Below are 15,609 nucleotides of genomic sequence, written 5' to 3'. Positions count from 1 at the left end.
GAGCTCCTGCCTTAAGGTTCCGTAGGAGTTCTCGCTCGTCTGTGTGTTTCATCGCGGCCAGATTCGCAGTACATCATAGTGTGCAGGTGCTTTTGACTTCTTCACGGATGTACCTCACTTTTTTTTTGCGTTAGTCTTCTCACTGGTCTGATGCGGCTCACCACGAATTCCTCTACTGTGCCAACAATTACCGAACTACATGAAAAAATACGCAAATTATTTACAAACTGCGTGATGCACCCACTATATTCAACATGTAAACGTCACTACATGTATTCGGATTTAGGTTATGACACGTCAGATATGCCTACCATCATTGGCGATGATGTGAAGCAGAAAGTGTCGGAACATCGATGCTGTCGATGACCTCCCGAATAGTTGTTTTCAGCTCAGAAATGGTTTTGGCGTTATTGCTCTACACCTTCCTTTAATATAGCCCCACATAAAGAAGTCGTATGTTTTTCTACCAAGAGGGAAGTGACCATGAGAAAAAGATTCAATAATCAACGAAAGGATAACGGTCTACGAGTCACTGAGTGGCATATAAGAAGCTTGAACGTGGTAGGAAGCTAGAAGATCTGAAGAGAGAAAACAAAGGCTCAATCTAGATATAGTAGGGGTCAGTGAAGTGAAATGGAAAAAAGACAAAGATTTCTGGTCAGGTGTGTCTACGGTAATATCAACAGCAGCAGAAAATGGTATAACGGGAGTAGGACTCGTTGTGAATAGGAAGGTTGAGCAGAGAGTGTCTTATTGTGAACAGTTCGGTGATAGGGTTGTTTTTATCGGAATCGACAGCAGACCAACACCGACAACGATAGTTCAGGTATGTCGACGTCGCAAGCTGAAGATGAAGAGATAGAGAAATTATATGAGGATATTGAAAGACTAATACAGTACGTAAATGGAGACGAAAATCTAATATTCCTGGGAGACTGGAATGCAGTTGTAGGGGAAGGAGTAGAAGAAAAGGTTACGGGAGGATATGGGCTTGGGACAAGGAATGAGAGAGGTGAAAGACTGAGTTCCGTAACAAGTTTTAGATAGTAATAGCGAATACTCTGTTCAAGAATCACAAGAGGAGGTGGAGGTGGTATAAATACTTGGAGAAGGCCAAGTGATAATCGAAGACTTCAGTTAGATTACATCATGCTCAGACACAGATTCCGAAATCAGCCCGCATCTCGTGGTCGTGCGGTAGCGTTCTCGCTTCCCACGCCCGGGTTCCCGGGTTCGATTCCCGGCGGGGTCAGGGATTTTCTCTGCCTCGTGATGGCTGGGTGTTGTGTGCTGTCCTTAGGTTAGTTAGGTTTAAGTAGTTCTAAGTTCTAGGGGACTTATGACCACAGCAGTTGAGTCCCATAGTGCTCAGAGCCATTTGAACCATTTGAACCGAAATCAGTTTCTGTATTGTAAGGCGTACCCAGGAGCAGATATAGACTCAGATCACAATGTAGTAGCTACGAAGAGTAGGCTGAAGTTTAGCGGATTAGTCAGGAAGAATGCATAAACAAAGAAGTGGGATACGGAAAAACTAAGAAATGACGAGACACGCTTGAAGTTCTCTAAGGCTGTAGGTACAGTAATAAAGAACGGTCAAATGTGCAGTACAGTTGAAGAGGAATGCACATCTCTAATAAGGGCAATCAGAGAAACTGGAAAGAAAAACATATGCACAAAGAACGTAACTGTAAAGAAACCATGGATAACAGAAGAAATACTTCAGTTGATCGGTGAAAGAAGGAAGTACAAGAATATTTAGAGAAATTCTTAAATACAGAAATATAAGACGCTGAGGATCGAAATAAATAGGAGATGCAGGGAAGCTAAGACGAAATGGTTGCATGAAAGATGTGAAGAAATCGAAAAAGAAACTTATTCGGAAGGACTGACTAAGCATATAGGAAAGTCAGAACAACCTTCTGTGAAATTAAAAGCATGGGTGGTAACATTAAGAGTGCAACAGGAATTGCATCGTTAACTGTAGAGGAGAGAGCGGATGGCTGGAAAGAGTACATCGAAGGCCTCTATGAGGGAGAAGATTTATCGGATGCGGTAGAAGAAGAAACAGGAGTCGATTTAGAATAGCTAGGCGATCCAGTATTAGAATTAAAATCAAAGTCAAATCAGGCAGAAGGGATAGATAACATTCCATAGGAATTTCTAAAATTATTAGGGAAAGTAGCAACAAAACGACTATTCCCGTTGGTGTGTAGAATGTACGAGTCTGTCAATATACAGTCTGACTTTCAGAAATATGTCATCCACACAATTCCAAGACTGCAAGAGCTGCCAAGTGCGAGAATTATCACACAGTCAGCTTAACAGCTCATGCATCCAAGTTGGTGACAGGAATAATATACAGAAGAATGGAAAAGAAAATTGAGACGGTGTTAGATTATGATCAGTTTGGCTTTAGGAAACGTAAATGCACAAGAGAGGCAATTCAGACGTTGTGGTTAATAATTGAAGCAAGACTAAAGAAAAATCTAGACCCTTTCATAGGATTTGTCGATCTAGAAAAAGCGTTTGACAATATAAAGTGGTGCAAGATGTTCGAAATTATGTGAAAAATAGGAATAAGCTATAGGGAGAGAAGGGTAATATAGAATATGTACAAGAATTAAGAGCGAATAATAAAAGTGGGCGACCAGGATAGAGATATTCTCGGATTAAAATGGGTGTATGACAGGGATATAGTCTTTCGCTCCTACTGTTCAGTTCGTACATCGAAGACGGAATGATGGAAATAAAACAAAGTTTAAGGAGTGGAAATAAAATTCAAGGTGAAAGGGTATCAGTGATTCCATTCGCTGATGACATTGCTATCCTGAGTGAAAGTGAAGAAGAAATACATTATCTGCTCAATGGAAGGACGGTCTAATGAGTATAGAATATGGACTTAGAGTCAATCGAAGAAAGACGAAAGTAATGAGAAGTCGTAGAAATGAGAACAGTGAGAAACTTAACATCAGGATTGATGATCACGTAGTAGACGAAGTTAACGAATTCTGCTACCTGGGCAGCAAAATACGCAATGACCCAAATGACGGACGGAGCAAGGAGGACGTCAAAGGTAGACTAGAACTGGTAAAAAGGGCATTCCTTGACAAGAGAAATCTACAAGTATCAAACATAGGCCTTTATTTGAGGAATAATTTTCTGACAAATGTGGAAATTTTTGGTTAGTTCCTATGGGATCAAACTGCTGAGGTCATCGGTATCGGTCCCTAGACTTAACACACACACACCCTATGCCCGAGAGAGGACTCAAACTTCCGATGGAGGGGATGGGGGGAGAAGGGGGCAGCCGCGCGAACCTTGGCAAGCCGCCTCACACCGCAAGGCTACTCCGCGCGTCTTATTTTCTGAGAATATACGTTTGGAGCACAGCATTGTATGGTAGTGAGACATGGTGCGTGGGGAAACCGGAACAGAAAAGTATCGAAGCATTTGAGATGTGGTGCTACACGCGAATGTTGAAAATTAGGCGGACTGATAAGGCAACGAATGAGGAGGTTCTGCGCAGAATCGGAGAGGAAAGGAATATGTGGAAAACACTGAAAACACTGACAAGGAGAAGGGACAGGATGATAGGACATCTGTTAAGACGTCAGGGCCGGCCGCGGTGGTCTAGCGGTTCTAGGCGCTCAGTCCGGAGCCGCGCGACTGCTACGGTCGCAGGTTCGAATCCTGCCTCGGGAATGGATGTGTGTGATGTCCTTAGGTTAGTTAGGTTTAAGTAGTTCTAAGTTCTAGGGGACTGATGACCATAGATGTTAAGTCCCATAGTGCTCAGAGCCATTTGAACCATTTTGAAGACGTCAGGGACTCTCTTCCATGGTACTAGAGGGAGCTGCAGAGGCCAAAAACTGTAGAGAGACAAAGATTGGAATACATGCAGCAGATAATTGAGGATGTAAGTCGCAAGTGCTACTCTGATATGGAGAAGTTGGCACAGGAGAGAAATTCGTGGCGGCTGCATCAAACCACTCAGAAGACTGATGACTCAGAAAAGAAAAAAAAAATAGGCGTGAGATGCAGGTCTTCACCAACAATTTGTCGCAGTGTCTCCCTGTTGATTCCCAACTGCTGTGCAGCTTGTTCGATAGTTTTCCTGGAGCTGGTTTGAAGCACAGCGCCTACGTTCTAAATGTTTTCAAGCGTTTTCGCCCTTTTTGGACGACCGACATTGCGAACACTGTCATCACGAACTCTACCTATTCTCTCAAACATGGGAATCAAATTCTTGATTGTTAGGACAGCTGGATCGCTTATCTCCAGCTTGAACTCGGTTTCAAACTTCCTTCGAGTCGCAGTCGGGTTGTTATTGCTCGTCTAGTACTCTTTCACAAGCACTATACCCTCAGGCACGCTGTACCGTGAAATTTTCACTTGCAAATGCCCGACAACAAGGTGCGTGCGCATGCGCACACTAATTCTCATCATGCTCCATGGCCACCCATGCAGTTTGAACGTCCTGATGCAATCCGTTCAGAATTATGATGGTTTTATTTCATATAGTTGTGAAAAATTATAACCCTGTATTTGCTGAATGTATTCCAATCTCTGTCTTACTGTATAGTTTTTACCCTCTAAAGCTCCCTCGAGTACCATGGAAGTCATTCCCTGATGTATTAACAAATGTCCTATCATTCTGTCCCTTCTTCTTGTCAGTGTTTTCCACATATTCTTTTTCTCTCCGATTCTGCGCAGAACCTCCCCATTCCTTACCTTATCAGTCGACCTAATTTTCAGCATTCGCCAGCCGCACCACATCGCAAATGCTTAGATTCTCTTCTGTCCTGGTTTTCCCACATTCCACGTTTCGCTACCATAAAATGTTGAGCTCAGAAAGTACATTCTCAGATTAAAGCCTATATTTGATACTTCTCTCGGCCAGGAATGCCATTTTGCCAGTACTGTACTGCTTTTGATCCCTTCCTTGCTCAGTCCGCCATTGATTGTTCAAAAGTGTGTCAAATCTTATGGGACTTAGTTGCTAAGGTTATCAGTCCCTAAGCTTACATACTACTTAACATAAATTATCCTAAGGACAGACACACCCACCCATTCCCGACGGAGGACTCGAACCTCCGCCGGGACCAGCCTCACAGGCCATGACTGCAGCGCCGCCACTGATTATTTTGATGCTGATGTAGGAGAATTCCTTAACTTGGTCTACTTCATGATCCCCAGTTATGATGTTAAGTTGCCCTCAGTTCTCATTTCTGCTACTTTTCCTTACTCTCGAGTTTTACTCTCAATGCATATTCTATACGCATTAGACTTTTCATTCCATTCAACATGTCATGTAAATCTTTTTCACTTTGACTGAGGATAGGAATGTTATCAGCCACTCTTAACATTGATATCGTTTCGCTCTGAATTTTCATCCCACTCTCGAATCGTTCTTTTATGTTCGGCACTGCTTTTGCGACGCAGAGACTGAACATTAAGGACAAAAGACTATGTCGTTGTCTTATACCGTTTTTAATTCGAGCACTTCGCTTAAAGTCTTCTAATCTTCGCTCTTGACTCTTTTACATACTTTATATTACCCGTCCTTATTGTATCTGGATTTTGAACATATAGCACCGTTTTACAGCGTCAAACGCTTTTTCCATATCCTATGGATGTGTCTTAATTTTTCTTCAGTCTTGCTTCCGTTATCAACCAAAATATCAGAAGTGCCTCTCTGGTCCCTTTTCTTTTCCTAAAACGAAATCGATGTTCATCTGATAGATTCTCAGTTTTATTTTCTATTGTTTTGTATATTATTCTTGTCAGGATGCACATTTGTGAAGCTGATTGCATGATAGTTCTCGCATTTGTCGGCTTTTACAATCTTGGTAATTGTGTGGATGATATTTTTCCGAAAGTCAGATGGTATATCACCAGTTCTCATACATTCTACACACCAACGTGAATAGTCGTTTTGTTGCCACTTGTGGTTTTAGAAATTCCATGGAATCCATCCTTCCTGTCTTATTTGATTTTGAGTCTTCCATAGCTCTTCTAAATTCTGATCCTAATACTGGATCCTCTATATCTTCCCTATCGACTCCTCTTTTCTGTTCTATCACGTCAACGTATAAGTCATCCGCCTCGTAGAGGCCCTCAATATACTCTTTCCACCTATCCGCTCTCTCCTCTGCATTGAACGCTGGAATATTCATTTTAATGTTACCGCCCTTGCTCATAATTTCATAGAACGCTGTCTTGAGGTGTCTGTATACTGATTCAGTCCTTGCAACAATCATTTCTTTTTCGATTTCTCCACATTTTGCATGTGGTTATTTCGTTTTAGCATCCCTCAAACATCGCCTTCACCGCTAGAAACGGACCGCCCGGCAATAGGGTTTTTGTAATTTTTTATATGTATGGTGCGTGAAGCTCTGAACTCAAATACACCCTAAGTTTAAAAAAAAAATAGAACATTGACGCACCACGAAGGAATTATCGTAATGGGATGGCAGTTATTCAACTTGATATTTATAATAGAGTTGTTGCGTGTCCTCCTGAGGGATATCGTGCCAAATTATGTTCAATGACCAAGGTATGGTTTGGCAAGTACAAAGACAAGCGGCCCATCTCTCGCTATGAGCGGGCGGACATTGTCTTACTGAAACGTAAGGGCAACAAAAATGGGCGTAGAATATCTTCGACGTGTCGCTGCCCTACAAGGATGCCACGGATGACAACCAAAGAGATCCGAATGACACCCCAACTGTCACTCTTAGACGTGGGGCTGTGTGGCGGGCGTCGTTGATTGTGGTATCCAACCCGTCCGAGGCGTTTCCAGACACGCCTCCGGCCTGGAATCTCATGACTGATGTAGAATTGTCTTCAGCGATGAGTCCCACTTCCATCTGGCCCCGATGACCAGCGAAGGACCCTCAAGTACCTTTGAATTTTTCACAACCTAACGCACCAAATGGACAGAATGTGGGGCGATATCCCTCGTGAGGACATCCAACAAGTCTATCATTAGATGCAAAGCCCCATATCTGCTTCCATAAGTGCCAGAGGTGGGCTCACGCAAGTTTTTGTAGCTCCTTCTCTGGAATAAATAATCCAGTTTTTTCTAAAAGTGTATCCATTTGTTAGTCTGTACACATGTACCGATTTTCGTCTCATTCGGATAATTTCTTCGTGGTGCGTTGTTTGTTTTTGTCTTGGAGTGTACATCTCCCCAAATCAGTCCGATATAACTTTAAAAAGTACCTGACAACATGGATTTGAAGTTTTCCGGCCATTTTGATTATGGTAAACTAAGAGGGTCCCGAGTTCGAGTCTCGGTCCGGCACACAGTTTTGATCTGCCAGGAAGTTTCATATCAGCGCACACTCCGCTGTAGAGTGAAAATTTCGTTCTAAGAGGGTCCTTTCAACTAACAGCGTTGTCATATGGTCCAGTGCTCGCTCACTGTCTGGGGGAGGTACGGTTTCGATTCCAGATACAATAAAGACTTTTAGACAAAGGTAAATATTCTATGAGCGTTTTCGTGAAGAGCAGAATACATAAAGCGCACGAAAATGGTAATCGCTAGAGCGAGTCTCGTTTCGGTCATAATTTTTTCGTATTTTTTCCGTCGAGTTCGAATACCTTCGTCACTTGAATATAAAATTCATCAAATATATGGTAACTAATACATTCAATTGCCATTTTCATGAAAAAGCATACCTTATTATTCATAATTGTTTATTGCACATAAAAGTCCAGGTTTCGTTGCAAAAAAAAAAGTTTCATTATATTCTCATGTTTTATAAAGAATTTTTGATCAATACTGTACAATTAAAAAAATTACAAATTGAATTTTTTTCCACCTTTTTGTATTTCATACTTCATGTAAATGCTCAGAGCACATGTACCTTGCTTTAAAAACTTCATTCTACCAGGATTCGAACCCAGCCCCCATTCCCCAAATGCTTCAGGCGAGCACTCTACCGCAAAGCCACCTCGCATGTAGAAAGTCCACCCCGACAGCTTAAGCTACTAAAAACGGCGGGAAATCCACAAAGCTGCTTCTCTCTAGTATTTTTGTGAGTTCCGTCGAACTGTTTTGGGGGAGGTGTATTTGCGTTCTGAGCTTCATGTACCATAAATATAATAAGTTACCAAAATCAGTGTTCCCCTTGTAAGTACTGGTGTAATCGAACTGACGTCTTGACGTTTCTTCTATTTCCAGTGTTTGTGAGACCATTAGCCCAGAGTGCAATAGGATATTAGGTAGCACCTCCTCCTCCGCCGACTATCATCAACATTAGGGCCTAGCTAAACTTTAGAACGAAAAAGAATTTTCCCTGAACGCTGTTATTTTCAGAACGACCAAAGATAAATAAATCTAGTTTTTGCAAGTGTTTTACTAAACCATATACGAATTAGACAATGAGACAATTGGTACACCTTATTTTTATCATCATCTTTTGTGGTATGATATAGCAAATTTCAGTGCACCGTGAGCGGTATCAACAACTCCTTGTCAGGAAAGAAAACTAATTGTCTTCATCGAGGCTAGTGATATGTTTCCGCTACACCATTAGTCACCCTAGAGTCACTCGCTGCACCCACACCCTGCATCCCCGATTAAAGACAATTATTTTAAAAGGCTTCCACTATACTGAGGACTACTGTTTGTGAATCTTGTGACTGCCAGACTCCTTGGTTCTGTGCTCACAAAAATCGGAAGACTTCAGGCAGCCAATGCGTTTTATCCTATCACTGGAACTAATAATTATAATAGAAATACAATGTAGACCCTACAGCAGTGTAGAAGCCATTACATACAAGGGTCATTGTATAAGTCATAGCAACTATGGTATATTTTGCGATAATGCGACAACTTGAGGAGCTCGCGACAGTGTATATCTGAATGCCTCCAGTACAGGAGGTCACGGTAAAGTTGAAATGAATCACACTCGTTGGAACTTTGGGTAAATTTATTGTGCACTAGTACAAATGGAACAAAAATTAATCAGAATCAAGTGCTGTCCTTCAAATCGGTTTCCCAGTGCATACGCACAGCGTTTACAATAATGGAGTAGGCTATGAATACCTTTGGCATTGCCATCAATGTGTGTCACCTGTCGTCGAAATACTGCAAGGACATTCACCCTATCTGCAAAACGCCTCCCACGCAGTGGTCTCTTTAGTTGTAGAATGAGGTCCAAGTAGCGTAGACTAACGTCTGGTGAATAGATTGGATGAGGGCGGGGATTTGGGGGGGAGGGGGGGGGGGGGAGGTCGGCAGATCCATCCCGTAGCACGTTCAGCTCATACTGAATGTTTCAGGCGCTGGTACCGAGCCATCCTCGAATGCGATCGCTTGATTTCGGTAATGTCTGCCGCGGGCTTTCAAATGTACAGTATTTACTGTGATTACGGTAATGCGAAACATTCGCTCGATATACCATAGTTGCCGTGAATTATGGACTGACCCTCGTAGATACTGTTGTGTTATGCCGTCAGTTAGTTCGTTTGTGTGTATACAGGGATTTCCGTAAGAGCGTCCAAAAATGTAACAATGCATAGAGAATTCTCCACTGACCAAATTGAAGCAAGGAAGCTGGGCTCGGAGAAGTCAATTTAAGGTGATATGGAATTAAACCTGTCTACCGGTTTGTCTAGCAATATTAAAGTTTTCCAGCTTATTTGCAAGTAGAACGTGTACAAGTATACACGTACTGTGCTATTTATTTACATGTAGATTATTTATTTCCTGCAAGGAGACAAGGAGGAAGAGCCTGATTACCAGGAAGCCATGTTGCAAGTTTTGTTTACTTTACTTGTCTATAAAGTGGCTCTGTTGTACCGTATTTACATTGTTCGTGACACAACGTGCTATGAATCAACGACAGTCATTCATTGCTGGCCGCTGTGGCCGAGCGGTTCTAGGCGCTTCAGTCCGGAACTGCGCTCTGCTCTTGTCGCAGGTTCGAATCCTACCTCTGGCATGGATGTGTGTGAAGTCTTTAGGTTAGATAAGATTAAGTAGTCCTGTAGAGGGGATTGTTGACCTCAGATGTTAAGTCCAATAGTGCTTAGAGCCATTTCAACCATTTTTTAACTCATTCATTACTCAGTGCTATTCAGAGAAGTACAGTACAACACGGTGGAGCAGTACCGGTACAGTATTTCCATCGTCGCTGGATTGGAAGAGAAGGTCCTAATCCAACGTCTGCGAGGTCATGTGATCTGAATCCCCTTTATTATTTCATACGGGAATTTCTAAAGTCACTTGTGTATGAGATCGCAATGGATACGGACATGGAATTAGTTGCCATAGTTGTAGCTGCCTATCATGTGCTTCGAAACACCAGGGATATTCGCCGATGTCAAGCTAGCACTGAGGTTGATGGCCGTCAGTTTCAGCACATTTTTTCAGATACAGTAGAAATGGTACATTCATTGTGTCGGTGATGGTATTTGCAGTTAACTGATGTAAAGAGAAAGGTACACAGTAGTGTGATTTTATTCCTATTATCTCCCTAAGAAAGCTTCTCCGACCCCAGGTTCCGTACCTCATATTGTTCAGTGGCTCATCCTCTACGTCCTGTTAAAATTTCTCACGCACTTACGGAAATACCCTGCATGTTATTTATATGCCTCAGTGTTACTGTCGCCGGTCGGAGTGGCCATGCGGTTCTAGGCGCTGCAGTCTGTAGCCGAGCGACCGCTACGGTCGCAGGTTCGAATCCTGCCTCGGGCATGGATGTGTGTGATGTCCTTAACTTAGTTAGGTTTCATTAGTTCTAAGTTCTAGGCGACTGATGGCCTCAGAAATTAAGTCGCATAGTGCTCAGAGCCATTTGAACCATTTTTTGATAGTGTTACTGTCAAAAGTGCCTGATACAGAGACTGTGTGCAATGGGTGGACTTCGTAAGGAACAAGTTGTCTATATGTTTATTTGATAAGCTATAACCTCCACCATACTGTGCCACACGTTAAGGCTAGGATTCGAAAAAAATGTAATTGTTGGTAAATTATCCACCTAGCTCTGCAATCTTGCAAAGTAGTGGTAATAATAATCACTTCTAAAAACAATTCAGTTTGTTGACCAAAACAGTAGCGAAACCTTTAATCTTTATCCCTCGAAAAATTTCATTTTACCTCTTGAAAGTAGCTAACCAAAATTGTTTTCTTTTTTATTGTGATTGTATCATTGATAAAATTGTTCTAAATTAATTATTCAACTAAATTGCGTCTGACTGCGTCTGTGAACTTCTTGCTTGCCCTCCTCCATTTTGCCAGAAATGTAACATGTATTTGACTCAGCAATCAAGTTTAAGAGAATAATGCCGTTTGTGCAATGGCATTAATATGGTACTGGGAAATTAACTTTTGGCCCAGATGTTTACGTAATAAAAATATATCTTGACTTGAATAATGCTAGTTGTGCAATTGCATAAAATTAGTTATTTGAATTAACTTTGCTCGTTAGTTCGAGCAAAACCGATTTCAAGCCATGAGTTGCACATATATATTGAATAGAAGTCTCATTTTCCTTACATTCTTTCATTGGTGGGAAACTTCACTTCACTACTCATTTTCGTATTCAATACTAGCTAAGGACGTGGATTATGATTCAGGCTGTTAGATTTAAACACAATGTTGATCTCAATATATATTTTGGAAAATTTTTTGTAACAGTGATTCGTGCTACAAAAATGTTTGAAATGGTAGGTTTTGCGTATGACTTTAACAATATACACTCCTGGAAATTGAAATAAGAACACCGTGAATTCATTGTCCCAGGAAGGGGAAACTTTATTGACACATTCCTGGGGTCAGATACATCACATGATCACACTGACAGAACCACAGGCACATAGACACAGGCAACAGAGCATGCACAATGTCGGCACTAGTACAGTGTATATCCACCTTTCGCAGCAATGCAGGCTGCTATTCTCCCATGGAGACGATCGTAGAGATGCTGGATGTAGTCCTGTGGAACGGCTTGCCATGCCATTTCCACCTGGCGCCTCAGTTGGACCAGCGTTCGTGCTGGACGTGCAGACCGCGTGAGACGACGCTTCATCCAGTCCCAAACATGCTCAATTGGGGACAGATCCGGAGATCTTGCTGGCCAGGGTAGTTGACTTACACCTTCTAGAGCACGTTGGGTGGCACGGGATACATGCGGACGTGCATTGTCCTGTTGGAACAGCAAGTTCCCTTGCCGGTCTAGGAATGGTAGAACGATGGGTTCGATGACGGTTTGGATGTACCGTGCACTATTCAGTGTCCTCTCGACGATCACCAGTGGTGTACGGCCAGTGTAGGATATCGCTCCCCACACCATGATGCCGGGTGTTGGCCCTGTGTGCCTCGGTCGTATGCAGTCCTGATTGTAGCGCTCACCTGCACGGCGCCAAACACGCATACGGCCATGATTGGCACCAAGGCAGAAGCGACTCTTATCGCTGAAGACGACATGTCTCCATTCGTCCCTCCATTCACGCCTGCCGCGACACCACTGGAGGCGGGCTGCACGATGTTGGGGCGTGAGCGGAAGACGGCCTAACGGTGTGCGGGACCGTAGCCCAGCTTCATGGAGACGGTTGCGAATGGTCCTCGCCGATATCCCAGGAGCAACCGTGTCCCTAATTTGCTGGGAAGTGGCGGTGCGGTCCCCTACGGCACTGCGTAGGATCCTACGGTCTTGGCGTGCATCCGTGCGTCGCTGCGGTCCGGTCCCAGGTCGACGGGCACGTGCACCTTCCGCCGACCACTGGCGACAACATCGATGTACTGTGGAGACCTCACGCCCCACGTGTTGAGCAATTCGGCGGTACGTCCACCCGGCCTCCCGCATGCCCACTATACGCCCTCGCTCAAAGTCCGTCAACTGCACATACGGTTCACGTCCACGCTGTCGCGGCATGCTACCAGTGTTAAAGACTGCGATGGAGCTCCGTATGCCACGGCAAACTGGCTGACACTGACGGCGGCGGTGCACAAATGCTGCGCAGCTAGCGCCATTCGACGGCCAACACCGCGGTTCCTGGTGTGTCCGCTGTGCCGTGCGTGTGATCATTGCTTGTACAGCCCTCTCACAGTGTCCGGAGCAAGTGTGGTGGTTCTGACACACCGGTGTCAATGTGTTCTTTTTTCCATTTCCAGGAGTGTATATATTGGTTTTGTGTATGACCCTGATCAGACCATTTCAAACATTTTTGTAGCACTAATCACTCTTACAAAAATTTTTCTAAAACGCTTACTGCGTCAAACCTTGGACATACAAATCCTAACTCTGAACATTATCTAACAAAAACCAATTTAAAATGATTACACAGATTCCCGGCGGGGTCAGGGATTTTCTCTGCCTCTTGATGACTGGGTGTTGTGTGATGTCCTTAGATTAGTTAGGTTTAAGTAGTTCTAAGTTCTAGGGGGCTGATGACCATAGATGTTAAGTCCCATAGTGCTCAAAGCCATTTGAACCATCGAGTCTCGGTCCGGCACACTTTCTTTTTTTTTTTTTTGCCCGCTCGCGTCCGGCCCTCTTATCCATCAAAGATCCTCCTACTCAAAGATATTATACTCATTCCACCTTGCGGTTGCCAACTACCGATTTTATTTTATGGAGGTACCCTGATCAGACCTTAGCACATACCTTTCACTCTCATCAGATAATAACCCCCAGATTCGGAACCACTGTTCTAATGTGAACACTTCACCATTGGTCGGTAACGTCGCCTGTCGTTATGCCCCATTCCACTGGTGTTTATTCGGCCTTAACAGGACTAAAACGATAGGTACCTCGCGGTCCGTTTCAGATTGACTGCGATCTGCCAGCGGAGAATCAACTGAGTCACGTCCCGGAGTTCAGAGTGTACAACCGCGAGAGGGTGCTGGCGATGGAGCAGAAGGAGAAGGCGTGGGAGGAGGAGCTGGCGGCGGCCATGGCGGCGTCGGAGGCGGTCTCCGCCGTGGTGCCAGCCGCCGCCCTGTCACCCCACAGCGCCTCCTGCCCGCGGCTCGACAGCACTGGCGCCCCCAGCTCCGGCAACAACAGCAGCAGCAACGGCAACGGCAACGGAAACAACAGCAGCAGCAGCAGCAACCGCAGTGCGGCGCAGCACGGAGACCGGCAGCGAGCGCGCTCCGGGTTGCTGCACCGCCACCAGGGGGTCAGCTTCGACGCCGCCATGAACCACCTGCACGACGCCAAGGCGCCGCACCCGGCGCAGCAGGGCGGCAAGGGAGACCGCGGCAGCGACGTGCTGCGGCCCGCGACCACCACACCCCTCTGCCAGTGACCGCGCCTCGCGCTCGGCCTCAGCTACGAATCTTCCGTCTGAGTCTCCACGTCTCCCCGCGTGGGTGAGCGTCGCCGCGGTTCCCGCAGTGGTGCCGGAGTAAGCTGACGTATTGTGCGGTGCGTGCTGCAGGACCGAGGACACTCCTTCGAAATCTCAGTAAGGAGAGGCGATCTAAAATGGAAGACTGAAAACGAATTCACTTTTGACACTCGAACAACATGTATGTACATGTGAATGAAAATAAATGTTTCATCTTTATTTTTAGAACAGCATTTTATTCGTGATAAAACTCAGAAACGTGGATTGAGGGGAAACCGCAACAGAAGAGAATCGAAGCACCTGAGTGTGGTGCTACAGAAGAATGTCGAAGATTAGGTGCACCGATAAGGTAAGGAATGACGAGGTTCTGCACAGATTTGGCGAGGAAACGAACATATGGGACACACTGGCAAGAAGAGGGAACAGGATGAAAGGATTTCAGTCAGTAACGAGCTGATAAGGGACTTAGACTCTGCACGCACCAGCAGGAGTGGGTTATCCCGGACGCGCGCTGTAGCCCTACTGGCAGCGCGTTACTCTGGTGAGTCCAGGCCTGACTCCGAGCCAAGTCGGGCGGGTTGCGTCACCGAATCGCTAGGCGCTCAGGGGGCAGTGCGGCACCATGTTTCCGAATTTTTTCAAACCGTTGCATCCTTGAATTATTCGCCGATCGAGATGTCATCGCCTACAAGACTTGGCATTGTGGTATTGATCCAAGGACCCAAAGTAGACCTACTTATGTATATAGTAATATGCCATTTACATTGTATACACGCTCCTGTAGAAAAGTTAGTAATGATGAGAAGATACATGTATGGATTTACCGATAAGGTAAGGAATGACGAGGTTCTGCACAGATTTGGCGAGGAAACGAATATATGGGACACACTGACAAGAAGAGAGAACAGGATTAAAGGATTTCAGTCAGTAACGAGCTGATAAGGGACTTAGACTCTGCACGCACCAGCAGGAGTGGGTTATCCCGGACGCGCGCTGTAGCCCTACTGGCAGTGCGTTACTCTGGTGAGTCCAGGCCTGACTCCGAGCCAAGTCGGGCGGGTTGCGTCACCGAATCGCTAGGCGCTCAGGGGGCAGTGCGGCACCATGTTTCCGAATTTTTTCAAACTGTTGCATCCTTGAATTATTCGCCGATCGAGATGTCATCGCCTACAAGACTTGGCATTGTGGTATTGATCCAAGGACCCAAAGTAGACCTACTTATGTATATAGTAATATGCCATTTACATTGTATACACGCTCCTGTAGAAAAGTTAGTAATGATGAGAAGATACATGTATG

The 15,609-nt window shown here is 44.6% G+C and overlaps 1 protein-coding gene across 1 annotated transcript in view; it reads left to right on the top strand.

Moving 5' to 3' along the window:
- Positions 1-14,477, top strand: part of LOC124606990 (serine/threonine-protein kinase 32A) — a 591,434-nt gene extending 576,957 nt beyond the window's left edge. The window contains exon 10 of the mRNA XM_047139129.1: positions 13,786-14,477. Coding sequence (XP_046995085.1) covers positions 13,786-14,268 — 483 coding nt within the window. The 3' untranslated portion in view covers positions 14,269-14,477. The remainder of the gene's footprint in view (positions 1-13,785) is intronic.
- Positions 14,478-15,609: the final 1,132 nt, after the last annotated feature.

Source organism: Schistocerca americana, chromosome 3, assembly GCF_021461395.2.
Source record: "Schistocerca americana isolate TAMUIC-IGC-003095 chromosome 3, iqSchAmer2.1, whole genome shotgun sequence".
NCBI classification, from domain to species: domain Eukaryota; kingdom Metazoa; phylum Arthropoda; class Insecta; order Orthoptera; family Acrididae; genus Schistocerca; species Schistocerca americana.
This window is presented reverse-complemented; position numbering and strand designations above follow the sequence as displayed.